Raw genomic sequence first — 20,993 nt, 5'->3', positions numbered from 1 at the left:
GCCATTCAACAACAAACCCCTGACTTCCGATGTGAAAAACAGAAATATCCGAAGATTTCCGAGTGTTACGAAGTTTTCCGAATGCATGTCAAAATACCGGTTTTCGATCAACGAATCGCAATACGTATATTGCGCAGCCCTAAAAACAATACTTTTCTCCTTACATTTTATGATACACACATGTGTGTATGATATGCTCAGTAATAAATTAATACATGTAATACGTGTATAAACAATAATGAAATAATCAGCCACGGATTTCGACTCCATCAAACACAGCAAGGGCAGCGTTGGTGACGGCTCCCTCAAAGAATCTGAATATCATGTAATGCTTATATGTCCATCCTATAACCAACTTCGTGTAAGGTATGTACCTGCGTATTATTACACATACCCATCACTGTTGAAGTTTATATCCCTAATTACTACACAGAATGATGGATAGTTATTTAAACTCGCTCATTTTTGTGATAAAGTGTTCAAATTTAGAAACTCTGTAAATCATTAAGCATTTTGTTATTTGTAAAATCATAAACTTTGCGACCACTGTACTACTACCAAAATATACGAAAATAAACTCTGTTCTGAATACATGATCCCTTGTACTTCTGCAGGACCAGTCTGGTCGAGGAGTAGAAGGTTCCATCTGCAGAGAAAATGTCTGCTTCGCAGAGATGTTCCAGGTTCTGCCGAGTAGCGAAGATAAGAATCTTGTCTGTCTCCATGGTCAGCTATCAGGAATAGTTTGCCTGCGCCAGTCATGGTCCACTCGTCTTCTAACTGTATTGCAGATCTAGCCTTGGGAAGGCCTGGATCTTCTTTTGACGGCATAGCATCAAATGTTAGGATAAACTGGAGGTAATCCTCTGGGATGACATCAACATTTTTCCTCAAAGTTGAAAGTTCGTCTTCGTAGATATGGGCGTGGTCTCTGTTGCAGCACGGATGAGCAGCCTGGCCTTGAATATATCCACATCATAGAGATGGAAAAACGGAGGTGGTCATGGTCTGGTTCTATCTTCGCAAGTCGGTCCTCGACAGTCTGGACTGTATCCTCACAGCGGGATTCAGTACATCGCCAGTATATTGTCTCTTCTTTCTTTCTGTTGACTTGTATCCGCTATGGTCGGCATGTAGATGAGGAATGAAAGATACTGCCACAAGTACATTTGCCATTGCAATATTGCTATAGGTAATGTTGATGATTAAGTGGTTAACGTTTGAAGCCAATGTCGCCGACTGGGTACGTGGGAGCTGATATAATAATTAATGTGTTTATAATAGGGAATAAACCACCATACCTAAAACAAATGTAAATGAAGGGGCGTTAACCTAAGTGATTTTGGAATATAAACGTTTAAAAACATGAGGTGAAAATATATAAAAAGCCAAAGTTAGGAAGGGAAAGGAAAAATAAAATGGTTTATTATTTATAAGACGTTGAATGACAGAAGGAACTAAATTGATAGGAGGTACAAAACGGGAATGTTAATCGGGGGTGGTTGGGGTGGGGGTGAGGATATGTATAGCATAGTGGGGCTTTTGAAATTGGGTAGCAGTTAAGCTGTTTATAATACAATAAGGGACAAATAAAAGCTAAAGAGTGGGGGGCGGAGCGACGAAAGCGGGTAGGTATGAGTTAGACATATGAGCTATAGGTAAACATAACCCATGAACTTATATATTTCCACATATCCTGCTCCAACTGTGTTCAGCTTGTTAGATGTTGTTGTATCATGTTATATTTGGTCCATGTTTTGACCGGGATGTTACATTGCTCATGATCCCACTTATCAGTACGTTGGTTTTTGATACAGTGTTTCCAAATAAGGTTTGAATAATTTTATCTTGATCCTTTGTTGTCTGTACAAAGATGTCTTAGATTTTGAGGGAAGATTGGTAATTAAACCTTATTTTTATTTCTAAAATTCCAAATGACTTGATATATGTTTTTATCGTTGGTATCAAAACATAATAAAGAATGAAGTTTGTTTTAAGATCGTGCTTTTAAATTCGATGAAGTTTAGAAAACACCCGTTTTCGTCCAAAAGAGTCCTTTCGAGTTCCATTCTGGATAATAGATGCTTTTCTTTTGTTAATCACGATATTACAGTTATGCCAGATTGTTTGGCTGGGAAGATCTGTATCCGCTTGTGGTTTGATATTTTGTACAAAGTCAAATGAGGATGAGACCAGGTCTACATAAAACTGATTTCTAATGTTTGATATAATTTCACTTTTTAAATTATGACAGCTGAGTGCTAAAATATTTATAGAACTCATATTTGGTAAATTCATATCAATAGGTTTCGTCCGTGGTGTTGGTTTCTTATAATATTGCCTAAGTACTGATAACTTTTGTGCCTGGATTATCTCCTTTATCTTGGGTACTTTGAAACCTCCATCGTTTGGACTATATATAACCCAATTTCGCTTTCATTTATCGGGTTTATTTTTCCAAATGAATCTGAAGCATTTAGTTTGAAAATCATTAATGACATTTTCAGGCGGATTTGGAATTCAAGAAAAATGTGGTTGAGATTTGGTAAAATATGTGATTTTAACACAGTGTTTCTACCGAGGGCGAGGAGTTTTCTGGTGGACCATAAATTCATCAAGGTTTGACATTTTAATAGCCTTTCATCATCATTCATTTTGATTATATCATCTAGGTCTAAACTAAAATTAATACCCAACAGTGTGAAGGAATCATGATCCCAATTTAGTTTCCACTTGGGGCATAATTTCATTCTGGAACGTTTCTCGTTGATCCCAACCACAAAATCCTGGTTTTATCAACATTAACCTTCATTCCAGAGAAGCGTGCAATTTGTTCTAATGTTTGCATTACAGTACAAAGACAATGCTCAGAGACACCAAGTATACACGTGGTATCATCAGCAAATTGTGCTAAGAGATATTCAGTATTGTCTTTGTCTTTATGCCCTGGATGTTTGAGTTATTTTTGATCATATTACCCAGTATCTCCACACATAATATGAAGAGGTATCGGGAGAGAGGGTCCCCCTGTCGACAGCCCCTTGAACCTTTGAAGAAACCAGAGTCAAATCCGTTTACCATTAAGTTTCAATGTCATCATAAAATGTTTTAACCCAATTTCGAATAGAACTTCCGAAATTAAAGAATTCAAGTGTTTTATCTAAGAAGTTCCAGTCTACAGTATCGAAAGCCTTTTCAAAATCTATAAGTATTACTAGTCCTGGTATATGATAACTATCTCTATATTCTGTTAAGTCAAAGACAAGTCTTGTGATTTCACCTATATATCTTCCTGTCATAATTCGTTTTTGATCTTCGTTAATAATGCTGTCAAGAACAGGTTTTATTCTCTTGGAGATTGTCAAAGAACCATTTTTGTGGAAAATGGAAAGCAACGATATTGGTCTCCAGTTTTTTATATATTGTTTAGGCTTGTTTCCTTCTGGTATGCATGTAATTACACCTCTTCTGAGTGATATTGGTTGCATGCCTTGCCAATTGATTCATTCAAACAACATATGAGCTATTTGCTCAAATCTATCAAAAGAATTGTATGAATTCTGCTAGGCTTTTCATTTTTAATTCATTTAACAGCTGAAAGAACTTCATTTAGTGTAAGCTCCCCTTGAAGGGATTTTGTCATTTCGTCTGATAGTTTAGGAATTCATAATCATCCAAAAGGTTATGCAGATCGACATCCAAAACCACATGTTTACAGTATAACATTTCGTGGGGTAATATAACAGGGTCAAAATTAGCATATTTTACTTCTAGTTTTACTAAAATGTACATGTATATTTGACTTGATTTTCCTTTAACTAACTCTACTTGCGTGCCTGCTAGTTTGCATAATATCACTTATCGCCTCAGGCTGCAAGCTGCCACATCTGGTCAAGCGATGCGACATGCAATTAAATGTTAGGTCACTTTGCGTCCTAATTGAAATACAGGGCTTTGTCGATGTTGGAAGCCTTATAGTGTAGGCACAGCTGACCAAGTCAAGTATAATCTGTCAAAGGAACCAGCACAAACTGGGTTTATACCGGACTGACGACAACAACAAATATTCAGTCCAAATTAGTTGTCGACAGTCCGGGAAAAGGAGATGATGTTCTACATGAGTGACTTCACGCCCAATTTTCTCGAAATTAATAAATCAATTAAAAACAGAGTGCGATATATATATTAGACACTATATTTATTTAGTCAATATAACAACATGTATGCATCATATATGTCACACAATATAACATATATGAATATGTATTCATAAATATCACACAATATATATATGTATGTGTGTGTGTGTGTGTGTGTGTGTGTGTGTGTGTGTGTGTGTGTATTATATTAATAAGTGATTTCTGCAGGTGTATAAGTAATAAATATATAAAAGATGAGTTCAGATATTTGTGTTTGTCCAAACTCCTTTTTATATGCACTAAAGTAATCTGAATGTTCAGCCAAGATGAAGCAACACCGGCACATGGTCTGTGTAGTTAACATATTTGTATATATATTTCTTAAATCTCACACAGTATATTTTTGTGAGTGTGTTTTATAAAAACGTGATTTCTGCAGGTGCTGACTGTTTCTTTTGCAGCATTCGCACAACCTCAAACACATTCAGATGTGTCTTCATAACATACTTGTTGATTTTGTTGTAACAACCTTCCAAATTATTGTTAGTTCTGTGTCCAACTTTTTCAAAATGAATTCAAGTTGGCAGTGTCCATGGACCTTCAACCCAGGTGGTAGTTTTTTTGCATGTTAAACTCCAAAATGGTAATCCTTCCACTCGCATAACGTAAAATAATAGTCTGTTTGCAGCCTTAATTCTCTTACAAATTGTTAAAAAGACATTCTCTATAATTAACTTAATTCATTTACTCATGATACGAGCATAGCCACCATAGCCACTTGCAAATCACTAAGCAAACATTCTCTTTAATTAATTAACACCGTCACGGTATGTTGATCACGCGATGTCGACACTCCGGGTTTTTTATTCTGTCGACGGTTAGCAACATCATATTTTTCATTTGTCGACAAATCGGACTGACACCACAAACTGTGACAATCTAACGGCATTCTTAATCTTTGATTATCTAACTTTCATTACTTTGGCATTCAGCGTTAGCATCTGACATCCAAAACTTGCGTAACGTAACCAGCATGTGATATATTCTATTATCGAAATTCCTAATTGAACTTGCACATACGGACTTGCTTTCAAATTCGGACAGGAGGTCTCGGGTATATATACAGGATGGTTGCACGCTAGAATCATTCCTGCTTTGCCTGAGATCCTCTCTGTTTGTATTTGAAGGTAAGTCACTTTACTTGTTACTTTGTCATATGATTAAATTTACTTGAAGTCCTTTTAATCGTGCTACTCTGCTTGAACAATGACATATTCTTACTTTAATCTAAAATTGTTGTTAGCATTTACCGTTCCGTCGCTATATTTTCATTTTATGAATAATCGAGAACCACAGATAACAAATCATTACTTTCATAGGCCACCTTTAGTGCATGAGACGCATAAACTATTTCAGTTAAAATATAACGTTCGCCTTAGTTACTGGAGTCGTGGAAGCCTATCGTCAATACATGTCCAACGTGTGTAACGTTTACAACCGAGTTCATCGCATTGAGATCTGGCGTTAAGTGGCTTAATTAGAGATTGTTTTAATCTAGTCTCTTTGATCTTCTTTAATCCCTTGGTCGGCTCAGTTAAAAGCTGAGCTGAGCTGAACAATGTTATTTTTGCGAAGATGGGTGCCTCTCGTAAGAAATAACACGTCGCAGAACCGGATGAGGTATCAAGGTTTTCTCGCTTTACAGTATTCCTGTCGTGTTACTTGACATATTGTTTGTAATTTCAATGGAATAGTTCTCTGCAACAATATTTGTATTTGTCTTGACCAATAATTCTGAATTACCAGTTTATTCATGACATAAATGTTCCTGTTTTGCCTGAGATCCTCTGGTTGTATTTGAAGGGCGTGGAGATCCCGGAGCTAATTCCCCGAAATAATTCTAGGTAGAAACAGTACACAACCATACTGTTTTAGTAGTAACACATTTCCATACTTGGTCTCAATACGAATAAAGGCCGTGTTTACGGATCTGGTAAAAGTTCCCCGAGAGACAGATCTCTGTGGAAATGTGCAATTTCCCTACAATACTAAAACCGGTGAACCCATCTGATGTTCATCCATCATCAGGAAGAAATTTTTAAAAGGCTAACTGGCCTAATGTTTTTCAGGTGAACTAAATAACACCGCTGACGAGTGTATCCCGAAGTCCTTTGCATTGGTTTAATGACGAATGCAAACAGACCAGGAAGGCACGGAAGAATTTGAGCAAAATTTCCGTTGCCATCCTATAGTCCACAATTTAGACAACTTAAAAAAATTTATCGCTAAAGCATGGCGTACTCTTAAACGAAGTAAACACCATTCGCGGAGAAGGTATGTATCAAAAATCAATTTGCACTAAATCTAGCATTCACTATCTGAAATTTGGGGACCAATTATTGAATACTAAATCAAATATTGCAAACAACCTTGGTAAGACGTTGGCCAAACATTCTTCCACATCTAATCATGTACCTGAATTCCAAAATATCAAAACAGCAAGGAAAGAAAGCTATTAATTTCAAATAATGAGGAAGCTATTAAATTCAAATAATGAGGAAGATTACAACGAAACCTTTTCGATACAAGAGCTTCATACTGCTCTTGACTAGGCTCATGATACTGCTACAGGAGCTAATAACATACATTATCACTGACTCCTGAAGCTCTTTCCGGAATCATGTTTAGAGACGGTCTTACATATTTTTGATGACAATTGGACATCTGGAAATTTTTCTTTTGCTACCCCATCCCTAAACCTGCATGTGATCGTACTGATCCTTCAAATTGTCGACCAATTTCACTAACCAGCTGCGTATGCAAAACCATGGAACGCACGATAATGAATCGACTTCTTTGCTACTTAGAAACCAATAACCTTATAACATATATTCAATGTGGTTTCCGTAAAAACAGAAGTACCGTCGATCATTTGGTACGTTTAGAATCATTTGTCAAAAACGCTATAATTAATAAACAACACCCAGTGTCTATCTTTTTTAATGTAGAAAATGCATATGACATTACGTGGAAATACGGAATTTTAAAAGATTAACCTGACTTTGGATTGTGAGTCCGTTAGCCTCAATTTATATCCAACTATTTACATGACAGACATTTTCAAGTCTGTGTGGGTTCTACCCTGTCTGATCAGTATATACAGGATCAGGGTGTCCCACAAGGAAGTATTTTGTCTGTTACTTTATTCAAAGAAAACGATAAACAGTTTATCAAAAGATTGATATGATTCAATCGATGGATCACTATATGTTGATGATTTTAATATTTCATGTTGTGGCAAAAACATGCATACTATTGAAATGCAACTGCAAATATGTTTATAAAAACCATAAATGGTGTTTAGAGAATGCATTTGAATTTTCAAAATTAAAAACTAAATGTATTAACTTTTGTAGTTTTAGACCGTACTCATATTAAAATTGTAAAAAAAGTTATGTTTTGTGGGGATTACTTTCGATCAGCATTTTTTAAAAAAATATTGTATTCATTTCAGCCATTTTACAATATTGCACAATTTCCACAATATTTCATGACAGTAAGGGTACGTTCTTTTTCACAGTAAGCATGGCAATTTATTGTAGCAGCTCTTTCGGCCATATGCTTTTAAATTTTGGATACCTGTTGGTGTACTTGGAGATATATTCTTCAATAGATATAGCGTCCTTAAGGATTTTCACAAAACTTTCAATGTTCAATACATTGTTTTTTAAACTCATGATATACTCGTAGATGTATCTTTCAGCTGCTAGAAAAGTGTGATTGAGGAACGTCCGGTATCAATACGCAACAGTATCTCAAAAACTGAAACGTTTACATCGATATTACATGTTCTATGTATCTACTGTTTCAGATTATTCAAAATCTCTTTCACACATGTACATGCAACAAAGACATGGATTATACTCTCAGGTTCAGACTTACAAATTGTGAGTTAATATTTAAGGTCACATCGGCAATATCTCAGCCATATCGTGACGAAAACAATTTATACAATTAAAAAGAAAACATTTTGGAGAGTAAAACCTGTCGACGATGGACAGTAAAAACACTAGAGTATCACAGCTGTGAACATAAAACTATCATGTAAAACTAAAAGATTTTAATTTAAGAAGACAATACAATATAAAACACGGGCTATAGGTCGCCAACAACTGAAGGTAGATCACCATACTAGGAACCATTGGGACTTACATTACTTTTGCGACCTGTATGGACCCTAGCTGGATTTACACCATCCCTTCAGCCGCTGGCGATGGTAGGAAGATTTAGCCAAAATTAAAATCACAAAAAATACTACAATTAAAATGTATGGTTGAGCGAAATTGACTTGGAAAGTTTTGGGGCTTACGCATCCTCTCAGGAGGACAATAATTTTACACAGCTTCAACCCTCTTTGAGGATACAGCCACAAACAATCTAAGTTTATAATCTAAACTACCAATATTATAAAACTTTCTCTATTTGCAAAACATATATCAAATTTCATTTACCAAATCTATATCTTTAAAAAAATCAATGATTAAATGATAATTATTGATAACATTATTAAACAAGGTCCTTTACTGTTTTGATATTGAAATATTTATCCCTCATGATGGAGAATTCAACACAGTCAAGCAGGACATGCTTGACCGTGGTTCTCTCATCACAAGGGATAGAAAACGAAACGAAATCCAGAAGCTTTGTGTCCTTGGTACATTTTCTGTAGATTGTGAAAATATTTTTTCCAAGGGATATCTATGTTAATATCATTTTCCAATTTAGAACAGGGCTTAGGCAAATGAATCTCTGACGTAGAACGTTCGACAACCTTTCACAGGATGGATCAAACTAAGAGCAGATGTATGTAAAGACAAATTTGCATGGTTATGGTTCGTATTATTTATTGTATCTCTCCAGGATTTCGGAATATTGTGAATAACTTGTAAGAAATCAAGGAATGAAGCTCTCACTTCATAACTACTTTTAAATTCTCCAAAGGAGAGCAGTCCATTTGAGTTACAGGGGTCTTTTATAAAATGGACACCGTTTGTATACCAGTTTCGTGTTATAAACTTGGACTGTTTAAATTGATGATTCAGCCACAGTGGTTTAGCTAAGATATTATCTGAATTGTTCTGATCAGTGGTGAAATTTGATCTGTACCTTTTCCAAGCAGTGAAAGCATCTTTCCAAAATGGATTTACAACAGTTGAGAAACTGTCAATATTTGCTCCAAGGGTAATTCAATCTTGAACAAGTACGTTTCTTGGGTTAGTAAAGGTTATTTTACGATAGCTTCTTTTAATAGTTGCAATCATTAGAGAGTCTATAAAGGTTTTAACATCAGTCATTCTTAAGCCACCTTCACTGTAGTCCCTCTTCAATTACTCCCTTTTAATCTTATCTGGTTTATCATTCCAAATGAAACTGAAACAGATTCTCTCTATTTCCATAATAAATGATTTGGGAGGGTACGGTAAAGCCGAGTGTACATGTACCAAAGTAGAGAGAGCTGAGGTTTTTACAACAGTTATTTTGCCAATTATTGTTAAATGCCTTTTTTTCCAATTTCCTATTAGATTCCGAATTGTCTGCATTTTCTTTCTTTCTGTTGATGATCCAGGGGTTTTCTAGCCTAGCATTGAAGGTTAAACCCAGTACTTCAAAGTTGCCGTCATACCAGTCTAAAGTTAATTGTGGAAATAGTCTGATATTGCTGCCAGCCAATTCACCTATCCAAACTGCCTTTGTTTTTTCGATATTAATTTCTAAACCAGACATTTAGTAAAATGGTGTTAATGTATCCACAGAGGCTTTAAGACTAAGCTCAGATCCGTCTAGGAAAAGTTGAGTATCATCAGCATATTGTCCCAACTTATACTCGATCAGCATTTAACCTCTTGGTCACACATCTGATGAATAAAAGCCTGAAGGAACTTGATATAATAAAAAGTTGTTTCAAACTCGAGGATGGGTAGTTGATCAGAAAATTCTCCTCCAACTATACAGAGCACTCACCCGCTCCAAACGTGATGAAAGCTCCATCAGTTACTGTAAAGCAATTTGAAAGTGTTCGATTTTATTCATCATCAAGGCCTGAAGCTTTGTCTTGGAGCCTTCAGAACATATCCGATTCATTATCTTCCAGATTTCCTTATGACGGCTCCATTGTTTAGACCATTTGCTTATGCCATATTGTCAGCTCTTAAATATATATCCAAAAACAGTCTAAATATAAACAGTTGATTCCCATTTCAGATTCCCTTTTGTGCCTTCAGGCTATTAAAACATCTCAAATAAACATCCACTTTTAATTGACATAATTGAATTATAGAATTATCTTGCTACTGGCCAATATGACATCGTCTTTTTTTAGCTTACCTGGTCATGTTGGAATCACTGGTAACACAAAGGCCGATTCTGCTGCTAAGGCAGCACTCAACAAATCTGTGACACCACTTCTGATACCTTATAGTGAATATAAACCTATGATCAGAACTTACATTCACGATCTAAGGCAAAAGAAGTGGGACACCCAAGTAGATATAAATAAATTACATGGAAAAAAACAACTGTTGGTGACATCTACTTGGATTGTCAGTCCAGATTTGATGAGGTCGTTACACAACAATGTTGTATTGATTATTCGAGATATACACATGCATATTTATTAAAGGTGAAGATCCTCCATTCTGTATCCCTTGTGATGAAAGAATCACAATCAAGCATGTCCTGCTTAACTGTACTGATTTTTCCATCACAAGGGATCAATATTTCAAATGAGCATCTATGAAGGATCTTTACACTAATACCAGTTGTCGTTTGATAATTGGATTTTTAAATTGGATTGCGATTGTGTAATGTAATTAATAAGTCGAATGAACAAATAGCTTTGATTGGTAGCTGCTGTACTCTCAAAGGAGGTTGAACTAGTGTAATATGATTGTCCCTCTGAGAGAGTATGTAAGTCTACTTTCATCAGACGTATTTGTCATCTTCCGCGTTTTAATCGCAGAATATGTGTTCTTTTATGTTTGGCTAAATTGGAGTTTAATCGCCAACGGCTGAAGGGATGGTGTATATCCAGCTAGGGTCCATGCAGGAAGCAAAGGTACTGCAAGTCCCCATGGTCCCTGGCATGGTGATCTACCTTCAGTTGATGGCGATTTATAGCCAGTTTTTATATTGTATTGTTTAATATGATTATTTATTTTTTGGTTACATGCTAGTTTTAAACATGTCTTACTGTATAACTTCTTAAAGTCGTTATTTGGCTGATATAATGCCGACGTGACTTAAATTAACTCACTGACTCTAAGTTTCAATTTTTAAATGACTTTGTGCCTAAAAAAACTATCTGTGTTTATCATTCCGTATATCAAGGGAATGTGTTTGAGCAGTTTTCATATGTTCATATTGCAAGTACCAAAATAAGAGGATCACAGACTTTTCTACAAGGCGAAATACCGGGTTCTCGTGGGTTTATATACAATATGCTTCAGCCACCACCAACAAGGCTGATATGACCTCAGTAAGTTTCAGTCTAGTTGGCGAAGCAAAACATTGTTATGCAAGCGGCCATTTCTATCACCTCATCAGCCCAATGACTTCCCTTCAACCCATTGCCAATTCAACAGGCAAATGTGAGAAGCAGAAAAGGGCTTCAGTCAGATTTTGAGCCATTTAGCAGTTGCTTAAATGTTGTCATTCACGCCATGCAATAAGTTATTACTCTCCTCGGGCTTATTGGGGTGTTATAAACCGAAGACTTTTAGTGAGATGTTTCGCATCCAGTCCAATCAATCTCTTGAGTATGAGCTTATCCGGAGGTCTGGAGATGTATCTATCTATTAAAACCCTTGCACAGATACCTCCAGTCCTTTTCTTGTTTTCACTTCCCCATAGATAATTGGAGATCTCACTAGCATATGCACACACGTGTTGAAGTCAGGCATTATGATACTAGCCTTTCCACATTCCATAAAATGAACCAGTTCTTCAGTATCATGAATGCCTGTTGATCAGATTACAGTGCAAACTTTACAAAAACAACTGACCATAATTGATGAAGGATTTAGATGATCAAAATGACCTTTTTTTATCATAATTTTTTTGGTTAATATTACAGTACATTTATTTTTTATACATGTATATTTTAGAATAAAACGTTGTGCATATGTCTCACTTTTAGTTTTAGTTAAATTTATTTCCTTATGCGAGGGTCAGAGTTCTGCCTTACCGGGGACCCGAAATCTCATACGCACTATAGCTTAATTGGCTATAGAAATGTCAATTTACCGCCTCGTTACACACGACAGATATTGAGATCTATTGAACCATTTTTGATCTAGCTGAGAGTAAACCATTTAGATGTGCGATATTTCACAAATACAGAGAACAGTTTGCGTACCATTTCACAAATACAGAGAACAGTTTGCACGATAACAGGGCACCCGTCATCAGCCTCGAATAGCTTAATGTGAGTGGTGATGGTCCTGATGGAGCATTGAACAATAATCACTCATAATCGATCTATTCATGTCATGAAACTGTCCCCAGCAAAAAAAGAAAACAAAACTAAACACAAAAACCAAAACAAAAGCCGAACAACAACAAAACAACAAAACAACAAATCAAACAAACAAAGCAGAACAAAACAAAACCCCAAAACGAACAAAATTAATTAACTCGAACTTCTACTTCTTTTCAGGGACAACAGCTCAATCCACAACGATGCTCGGCCCTCGACGCCACTGGCGAAGTTTTACATTATTCATTTGCGCCTTGGTTCTGACTGCACTCGTCTACTCGAATACAGGAGTCAAGGGTCTTATAAATGAGAATGTATTTCACGGCCTGAGACATAAAGGCAAAGCTTCGCCTGAATACACTCACAGTGACTCAGAAATGCCAACCATTCCTGAGGAATATTTCGTTAAGCCCCGGTGGGAAAATAAATATTTCATCTACGACTGTTCCCATGGTAACTGTGGTGGTCTAGGGGACAGAGAAGAAGGAATTGTAGGTGCTTATATCCTTTCACAAATACTAAGTCGGAAGTTCAAAGTCAACATGCTGGTACCATGTGATATCGGGAATTTCCTCCAGTCGAACAAAGTTGACTGGAGTCTTCAACCTTCTGAAATAAATGGCCTGAAAAGTAGCAGGTACAAGCGACTTGACCATGAAGCATTTAAGCTACGTGAGAAAATTGCAAAATCTCTTGATTTAGAAAAGGAATTTCCTTCAGACGTCACATATTTTACTGTGAACCAGGAAATGGTTAACTATCTAAAGCTGCATCCGCTTTTTAAGACTCTTCGGTGGGCATATAATCAGACAACAACTGACATATACAATATTGTTTTACGACGGTTGTTTAGAATGAGACCTGAAATTCAAGAAAGGTTTGATCATTTCCAAATATCAGCCCGTGACAAAGGGAGAAAACTCGTGTGTGCACATGTTCGAGTGATGAACAATCCTACTATTCCAGGCGATGGTTATAGACCCACACCCTTGAATGTTAGTGTAGTGTGGAACTTCCTTAGTCAATATAATAACAGCGCCCTCTATCGAATGTTCGTAGCCACAGACTCTCAGAAAGTGCGACAGGATGCGAAGAGGTTGTTTCCTAGTGTCATCCAAGATTTGGAGGGGGATATCGTTCATGTTGATCGTGACAATCATGGAAAAGATTACGCATGCGCCGGTTTTGGTAAAGTGATTCTTGATCAACAGACGATGTCATCATGTGATGTATTCTTTATGACAGACAGCGGACTTGGCCGTATCGCATCCATGATGAGGGGAACAGACAAAGGCCTATATTGTATGACTAGCAATTCCGCATACAGCAAGTGCTCTTTTGACGATAAAGGTTTATTTCCACAGAACTGGTACACAGGCGCTCGTGCCTTTGAAAGGATCAGTGATTAATTTTTTTTTAGAGATGTCATCCCACTTCCTTTTCATGATTTAATGATATGTGAAGCATTTCGAGTCGGGGGTCATCTCAATTTTTTACATCTTTAATCCTCGCAAGACACTGGTGCTCTGGTAGGCGCGATAGTTACCAGTTACCACACATTTTGCGTGAGACTCACTCTTTTATTACTCATGAAAGGATTTCTGATACATCTCACTCCTAACTGGACTCATGCACATTTTCACCACTTAGAATCACACACACAGGTCTGAATACATCGTTTTCAAAGTCTTTTCTGATAATGGAATTTACAAATATGCGTTGACTTCAAGTGGAGCTTATATTTGCCCTTGACCTCATTTTTCCCCACCCCGACATGATGTTTTAACAGTTATTTCTCTTTGCTTCAAATGTTTGATTTTGTTTTTTGGGTTTTTTTTAAGTTTCGATTGTTTTCTCTTTACTTCGATTATTATCTCGTCACTTCAAGTTTCTGTAGTCCCATGTCATTCTTACTTTCATTCAGCTGTAAAATGTCCATAGACAGGAAGGTTACATGGGGGGTTGGGGGTTGGGGGGGAGGCAGATTTGACAATGAAGGGGCAGAGACATCTCCAAAAAAGTGACAAAACCCTTAAATGTGAATGTCGTCAACGACAGGGTCGTATAACAACATCACGTCCACGACAGTTGGCACTGATATGGTTACCACTTATGGTCGGTTGCATATCATGCAGATTGTTTGTGGTTTGTGTGTCCTGGTGTGACTGCCAACATTGACCAACATATTGCCTCCCTGGCAATCAGTATAAGCGACCCTAGTGTAAGTTCCTGTTTACTTTTATCGGGGGCGGTGGGTTACCCTAGTGGTCAAAGCGTTCGCTCGTCACGCCGAAGACCTGGGTTCGATTCCCAATATGGGTACAACGTGTGAAGCCCATTTGTGGTGTCCCCCGACGTGATATTGCTGGAATATTGCTAAAAGCGGCGTAAAACTAAACTCACTCACTCACTGTTTCCCTTTATCATAGTTTTCTAAAATAGGACATATTTTCATCTATCTTATGTAATCTTATAACATAGGACTAAACAACATGTTTTGAGGATTTTACTCAAAAACGTAAATGCTAAAAGTGTGTCTCAGTTAGTGTTCAATTCTAAGTTGTTAGCTAATCAGCATTGTGTGTTAAGCATTAAGACTGCATGCATGTTCCACCCGAAGCCAATAATCCGTCAGTAGCCATATACGCTCGTCTTGGTTGCCAAGTCTACTTGATAAACATTGTGTAAAATACACGTTCTTTCAGAAAACTGTAAGATAATTTTAGTTATTTCTGCATTCTCAAGTCTTTCAAAGCTGCGAGGTAATCTCAAGATTCAGATAGTCAGCAGTGTAGATTAGCAGCATTGTAAGTACTGTTTAAAGAAGTGACAATTGAACGTGCGACTATATTGCTCACGGATCATCATCAGCTGATACTCTGCCACGTTCCTTTGACCCATCGGTGGAAAAACAGGTGTAAGAGGGGTAGTTGTTATTAAAATCTGCAAAGAGTTTTTTATTTATCCTTTTTAGCATTGTCAAGTCGAGACTGGCGACGGGCTGTATACATTGCCATGCAGGTATATGAACATTTCGTTATCCGAGGGAGATTTAAGTTACATGTAGCATCGTCTATATTAGGTTTCATGCGACTGCAAGGTGGCGATATTGCATTAGATTTCTTTAGATCCAGATCCCGATATGGATGTTTAAAAGCACGGTGAAAGGCTGAATTAGAAATAAAGAACTTGAGTTTAGTGAGCAAGCTTTACCCTTCTTAACTGGAGACAAGGTTCCTTAGCCTCAACATTAGCTGGAGCTGTTTCTCAGAAATGTTCATGTCAGTTTCACGAACTGGCATATTAAAATCAACAATCAAAGAACCATCAACATTGTCATTCAATACTTAGTAAGACTAATAATCTTAATGCTAAACAAGATAACCCGCAGAACACTTCATTGGGGTACACCCAATTCGTGATCAAACATATCTGATAGAGTAGTTCATAACTATGAACTATCTATTGTCAAGAAATCGCGAAAAAAATTCAAGGGTGCGCCAACAGAATCCCATGGTGCGAAGGTCATTTTCCATTTGGTGTCATTGGCATTCTCTAAATCAACGAATATAGAAACTGCACCTTGTTAGTTTATGAACGCATTACAAACTAATGCCTTACGACATGATCAATTGTACTACTAACCACACAGCATATCTGTCAATAAATTAAATTAGATTTAAGATGCCAAACAAGTCTTTTGTTAGTCGCTCGTTCCATCGTTTTACAGACGAAGCTATTCAAGGCAATTAAGCTGTAGATGAATGTGTGGATTTGGTTTTGGAATTTCCGTGTGTCGGGAATCTGGGAATGTACCATGCTCCCATATATTGTTCAGTATACTAAGAAGTGTTAATACTGATTCCTTAGGTAGATGCTTCAACAACAAATAATGGATCTCATCAGGTCCAATTGCAGTTTCATGGGATTTGTCAAGGCCCCGTGATTTTCTGGACCAGAGGTTTTGGAGTATTTAGTAGCAAATGAACGTGACGAAGAACGTCATGTCCCTTTCATATTTCTACGAGGCTTAGCTCTGAAAATCTTAAGGTTGTTTATGTGTAGGTTAAGTGTTTGCATTAAATTGTTTTTCCCTTTGTTTTACAGAACCATAGATAGCTATTGAACCGTAGCTCCAGTTCGTTTTGTTGACATTCTATCGAGAAATTGGCCATTTCCTCATTGAGTGTAATGATTTTGAAAATCGTTGGAAAGATCATTAAATACTGTCAATTTCAAATAATTAAAAAAACGAAGGATCTACAATTGTAAGACTGAGAACCAAATATGTCACCATAGCTGGATGTAGGTATGTAATGGAATCATCATATAAATACGTACACCGTTGTTGATATATAAGAACCTGTTCTATTATGTTACCTCTGTCGTTCAAATCTGAGCTGCCCCAAAGAGGACTATATACATTCAAATCGCCTATAATTATTAAATGTCTTGGATGCTGTTCAATCAAATTTTACGAGAAGTGGAAGGTGGTATATATAACGAGCATAGTGTGATTGCAACCAGTAATGTTATTCACAGTGCAACAGGTTGAAGATCAGTTTTCAGTTGCTCTGGACTATGAAGTATATTTTGCCTAATCATTTTGGACATACCACCTGACGTCTTCCCCGTGTTTGATTAACATCTATGATAAAATGTACCTACGAAAATCTACATATTCAGTTTCATTCAGTAATGTTTCCTGAAGACAAAAAGCTACGTTAACAAAGTTTTGTCGAAGAAGTCCCAGCTAATTAAAATCAGCCATGAAACCTCTACACTTCCACTGTATAATACTTTTATGTTGCTTTGGTTGATTCTGTTTATCTCTTAATATCTTTTCACAGACTGGTTAGAATTGATCTTCAGCAACCCATGCTTTTCTGAAAACGCAATTAACGGGATCGGGTGGGATACGTAGAACGATGCACATGATGTTAATCACTGGCTTGTCTTATATAGCTCGGATATTGCTGAGTGCGGCGTTAAACAACAAATAACACTTAAGTATCGCCCCTTGATTTTTCAACTGGGCGGTGAGGTAGCCCAGTGGGTAAAGCTCGTCATACCGAAGGCCTGAGTGTTCGATTCCCAATATGTGTACAATGTTTGAAGTCCATGTTTGGTGTCCCCCCACCGTGATATTGCTCACGGACTCACTGGTTCCAGATACTACTAGGAATGAGAGTAGCTATAACAACATAACGTTCACGTCTTTGCTGGCAGAAACGGGTCCTGAACTATGATTTCAGTGCATGTCGCATTGCGACAGACATGAGACGGATACACTATGTCTTACAAAAGAACACTTCAAAGTTGCATCAAGAATATATTGCTTGCACTAGACAACACAGCTTTCAAAAGCGCAGTCGAACTGGCTGGTTGAGTGCAACAGCACACACTAATAAGGTTGTCTGTTCTTTGGCATCAGGCAACTCACAAACACTTCCTTTCCAGAAATCTCAACACATCATGTTACGAAAACTTTCTAGAATGCATGTTGTTAATGCACTTACGCCACTTGAAAGCGTATATGTGTATTCATTTAATAAAAGAGCATGGACTTTTTTTGGTAAGATTGCACCTACGTTAGAAACATAGCACCTTCATTATAGGGATATTTAATCGAAATTGTCTGAAATTAACAGACATCTTCAAATCGTATAGATCGGTGAATCACAAAAATATTTTAATCATTGAAATCTGAAAACTACAGACATCCGTTGATCATAGAGATGTGAAAGGTACAGACATTTGTTAATTGTAGACATCTGTGTATCATCATTTGTCAGGTCCAACCTTTTGATATGGCGACCAACGTTCTACTCGGGAACGCATTGCAGGTTGCAGTTCTAAAGGTGTGGCAGGGGTGGTTCCGTGGTAGAGAGGGTTGTGGCGTGGTACTAGAGAGCTACTGGGTTCGAATCTAACATTGGTTTGGCGGTACCTCATCTCTGCTCGTAGTTTTGAAACACAGTATATTGTATCAGGTGCACCTCGCGTGCACTTTCGTGTAGATCCCTATCGTGATTTTTCTGTTGCAAGATCGAGATGGCGCATTACCCGAACTGGTTGAGTTATGTTAGTGGGAACATGTGCTATTTTACATTTATGCATTTTGTTCTTAAATGCTGCACTAAGCAACAGCATGAACATCGATCAGCCCAATTCAGATACGGTGACATACATCCAGATTTCTAACCCGGTTCTTCGCAGGTTACATATTTTATAAAAATGTTGTTATGAGTGAGTGAGTTAATATTTAACGTCACATCGGCAATATTTCAGCCATATCGTGACGAGAACATTTGACATTTAAATGGAATATATATACAGATATTATAAAAACCTGCCGACGAAGGACAGTAAAACAACTAGAATATCACAGATATACATGTAAAACTAGTAATTAAATCTAAAACATGTTAACTTTAGGGGACAGCACAATATAAAAATAGGCAATAGATCGCCAACAACTGAAGGTAGATCACCATACTAGGGACCATGGGGACTTACATTACTTTTGCTACCTGCATGGACCCTAGCTGGATTTACACCATCCCTTCAGCTGCTGGCGATTGGAAGAAATGTTAGCCAAAATTAAAAGAACAAGTATACTACGTTTAAAAATCCTGGCAAGTTTAAATTGACTTTGAAAGTTTTGGGACTTACGTACCCTCTCAGGAGGACAATAATTTTACGCTACGTCAACCCCCTTTGAGGGTACAGCCACTAACAATCTCAGTTACTAATACAAACTACCAACAATATAATATTTAACTATTTACAGATCAGTCCACAAATCTAATTCTTTTAAAAATTCAACTATTAAATGATAATTAACATTATAAAAAAGATCCTTCAATGTCTTGACATTAAAATATTTATCCCTTGTGATGGAATATTCAACACAGTCAAGCAGGACATGCTTGACTGTGATTCTTTCAATACAAGGGATGCAAAACGGAGGATCTTCGCCTTTCAGTAAATATTGGTGAGTATATCTAGTGTGGCCAATGCGACATCGTCGCATAATGACCTCTTCAAATCTGGACTGACAACCCAAGTAGGTGTAACCAATGTAGGGTTTCATTGCATGTAATTTATTAATACCTACTTGGGTGTCCCACTTCTTTTGCATCAGATCGCGGATGTATGCTCTAATGCTGGCATCATAATAAGAGTATGGGATAAGAAGTGGTGTCACAGATTTGTTGAGTGCTGCCTTAGCAGCAATATCAGCCATCGTGTTCCCAGAAATGCCAACGTGGCTGGGCAACCAACAAAAGACGATGTCGCATTGGCCAGTAGCAAGTTCATTGTACAATTCAATAATTTCTAATAAAAGTGGATGTTTGCAAGAAAGATTTTTAATAGCCTGAAGACACGAAAGAGAATCTGAAAAGATGATATATTGTTTATATTTACGGTGTTTATTAATATATTTAAGAGCTGTTAAGATGGCGTTTGCTTCTGCTGTAAATATAGAGCTGTTATCCGGTATTCTAGAAGATATTGTTCTGGATCCAATGACAGTGGCACATGCCACTGTGCCACCATCCTTGGACCCATCTGTAAATAAGGATTTGTATGTATTATATTTATTTCTTAATTGACTAAATTCTTGTTTATACTGCAATTCATTTGTTTCTGATTTTTAAATGTAGTTAATGTTAGGTCAACTTGTGGCCTAAACCAATTGCCAAGGCGGAGAAGAAAGAAAACGGGAAGGAGCTATATGTTCTAGCTCAATGCCAGCAGCAGAAAGGAAAGGTTTCACTCTTATACCAAGAGGCGGAACAAGAGAAGGCTTCTTGTTATACAGATCTTCATATAGTGGATTAAAGACACAGTTATATGCAGGGTTTAACTCATTGGAATAAAGTTTTGTAATATACTGTAAAGTTAATTTTATACGGCGTTGTGTAAGAGATGGCTCATCAGCCTCGACGTAAAGGCTGTCAACAGGTGAAGTTCTAAAGGAACCAAGACATAGTCTTAGACCTTGGTGGTGGACAGAATCTAAAAGTTTGAGATTATTGTTGCAGGCTCCACCATAAACGATGGAGCCATAATCAAGTTTGGAACGTACCAATGATCGATATAATTGTAGGAGGGTAGCTTGATCCCTCCCACTTAGAATTGGAAACGACTTTCAACAAGTCAAGCGCCTTCAAGCATTTAGTTTTAGGGACTTGATATGGGGAAGAAAAGTTAGATGCGAGTCAAAAAATTAATCCCAAGAACCTGGCCTCCTTCACAATTTTGATGGGAGTGCCATTGAGGAACAGTTCCGGTCTTTATGCGGTTTATATTTT

General features: G+C 37.1%; 1 protein-coding gene across 1 annotated transcript; it reads left to right on the top strand.

Moving 5' to 3' along the window:
• The first annotated feature begins 13,049 nt into the window (after window positions 1-13,049).
• Window positions 13,050-14,081, top strand: LOC124268378. Its single transcript, XM_046703347.1, has one exon. It carries the CDS (start codon window positions 13,050-13,052, stop codon window positions 14,079-14,081), a length of 1,032 nt encoding a protein of 343 aa, XP_046559303.1.
• Window positions 14,082-20,993: the final 6,912 nt, after the last annotated feature.

The sequence above is a fragment of the Haliotis rubra genome, unplaced genomic scaffold (genome assembly GCF_003918875.1).
Source record: "Haliotis rubra isolate DU_JTF1 unplaced genomic scaffold, ASM391887v1 Scf1376, whole genome shotgun sequence".
Lineage (NCBI taxonomy): Eukaryota > Metazoa > Mollusca > Gastropoda > Lepetellida > Haliotidae > Haliotis > Haliotis rubra.
The sequence above is the reverse complement of the archived record's forward strand: the minus strand, read 5'-3'. Positions and strand labels throughout refer to the sequence as shown.

Excerpts from the sequence above, each read along its gene's own strand:
- LOC124268378 (XM_046703347.1), top strand. The coding sequence starts at position 13,050 with ATGCCAACCATTCCTGAGGAATATTTCGTTAAGCCCCGGTGGGAAAAT.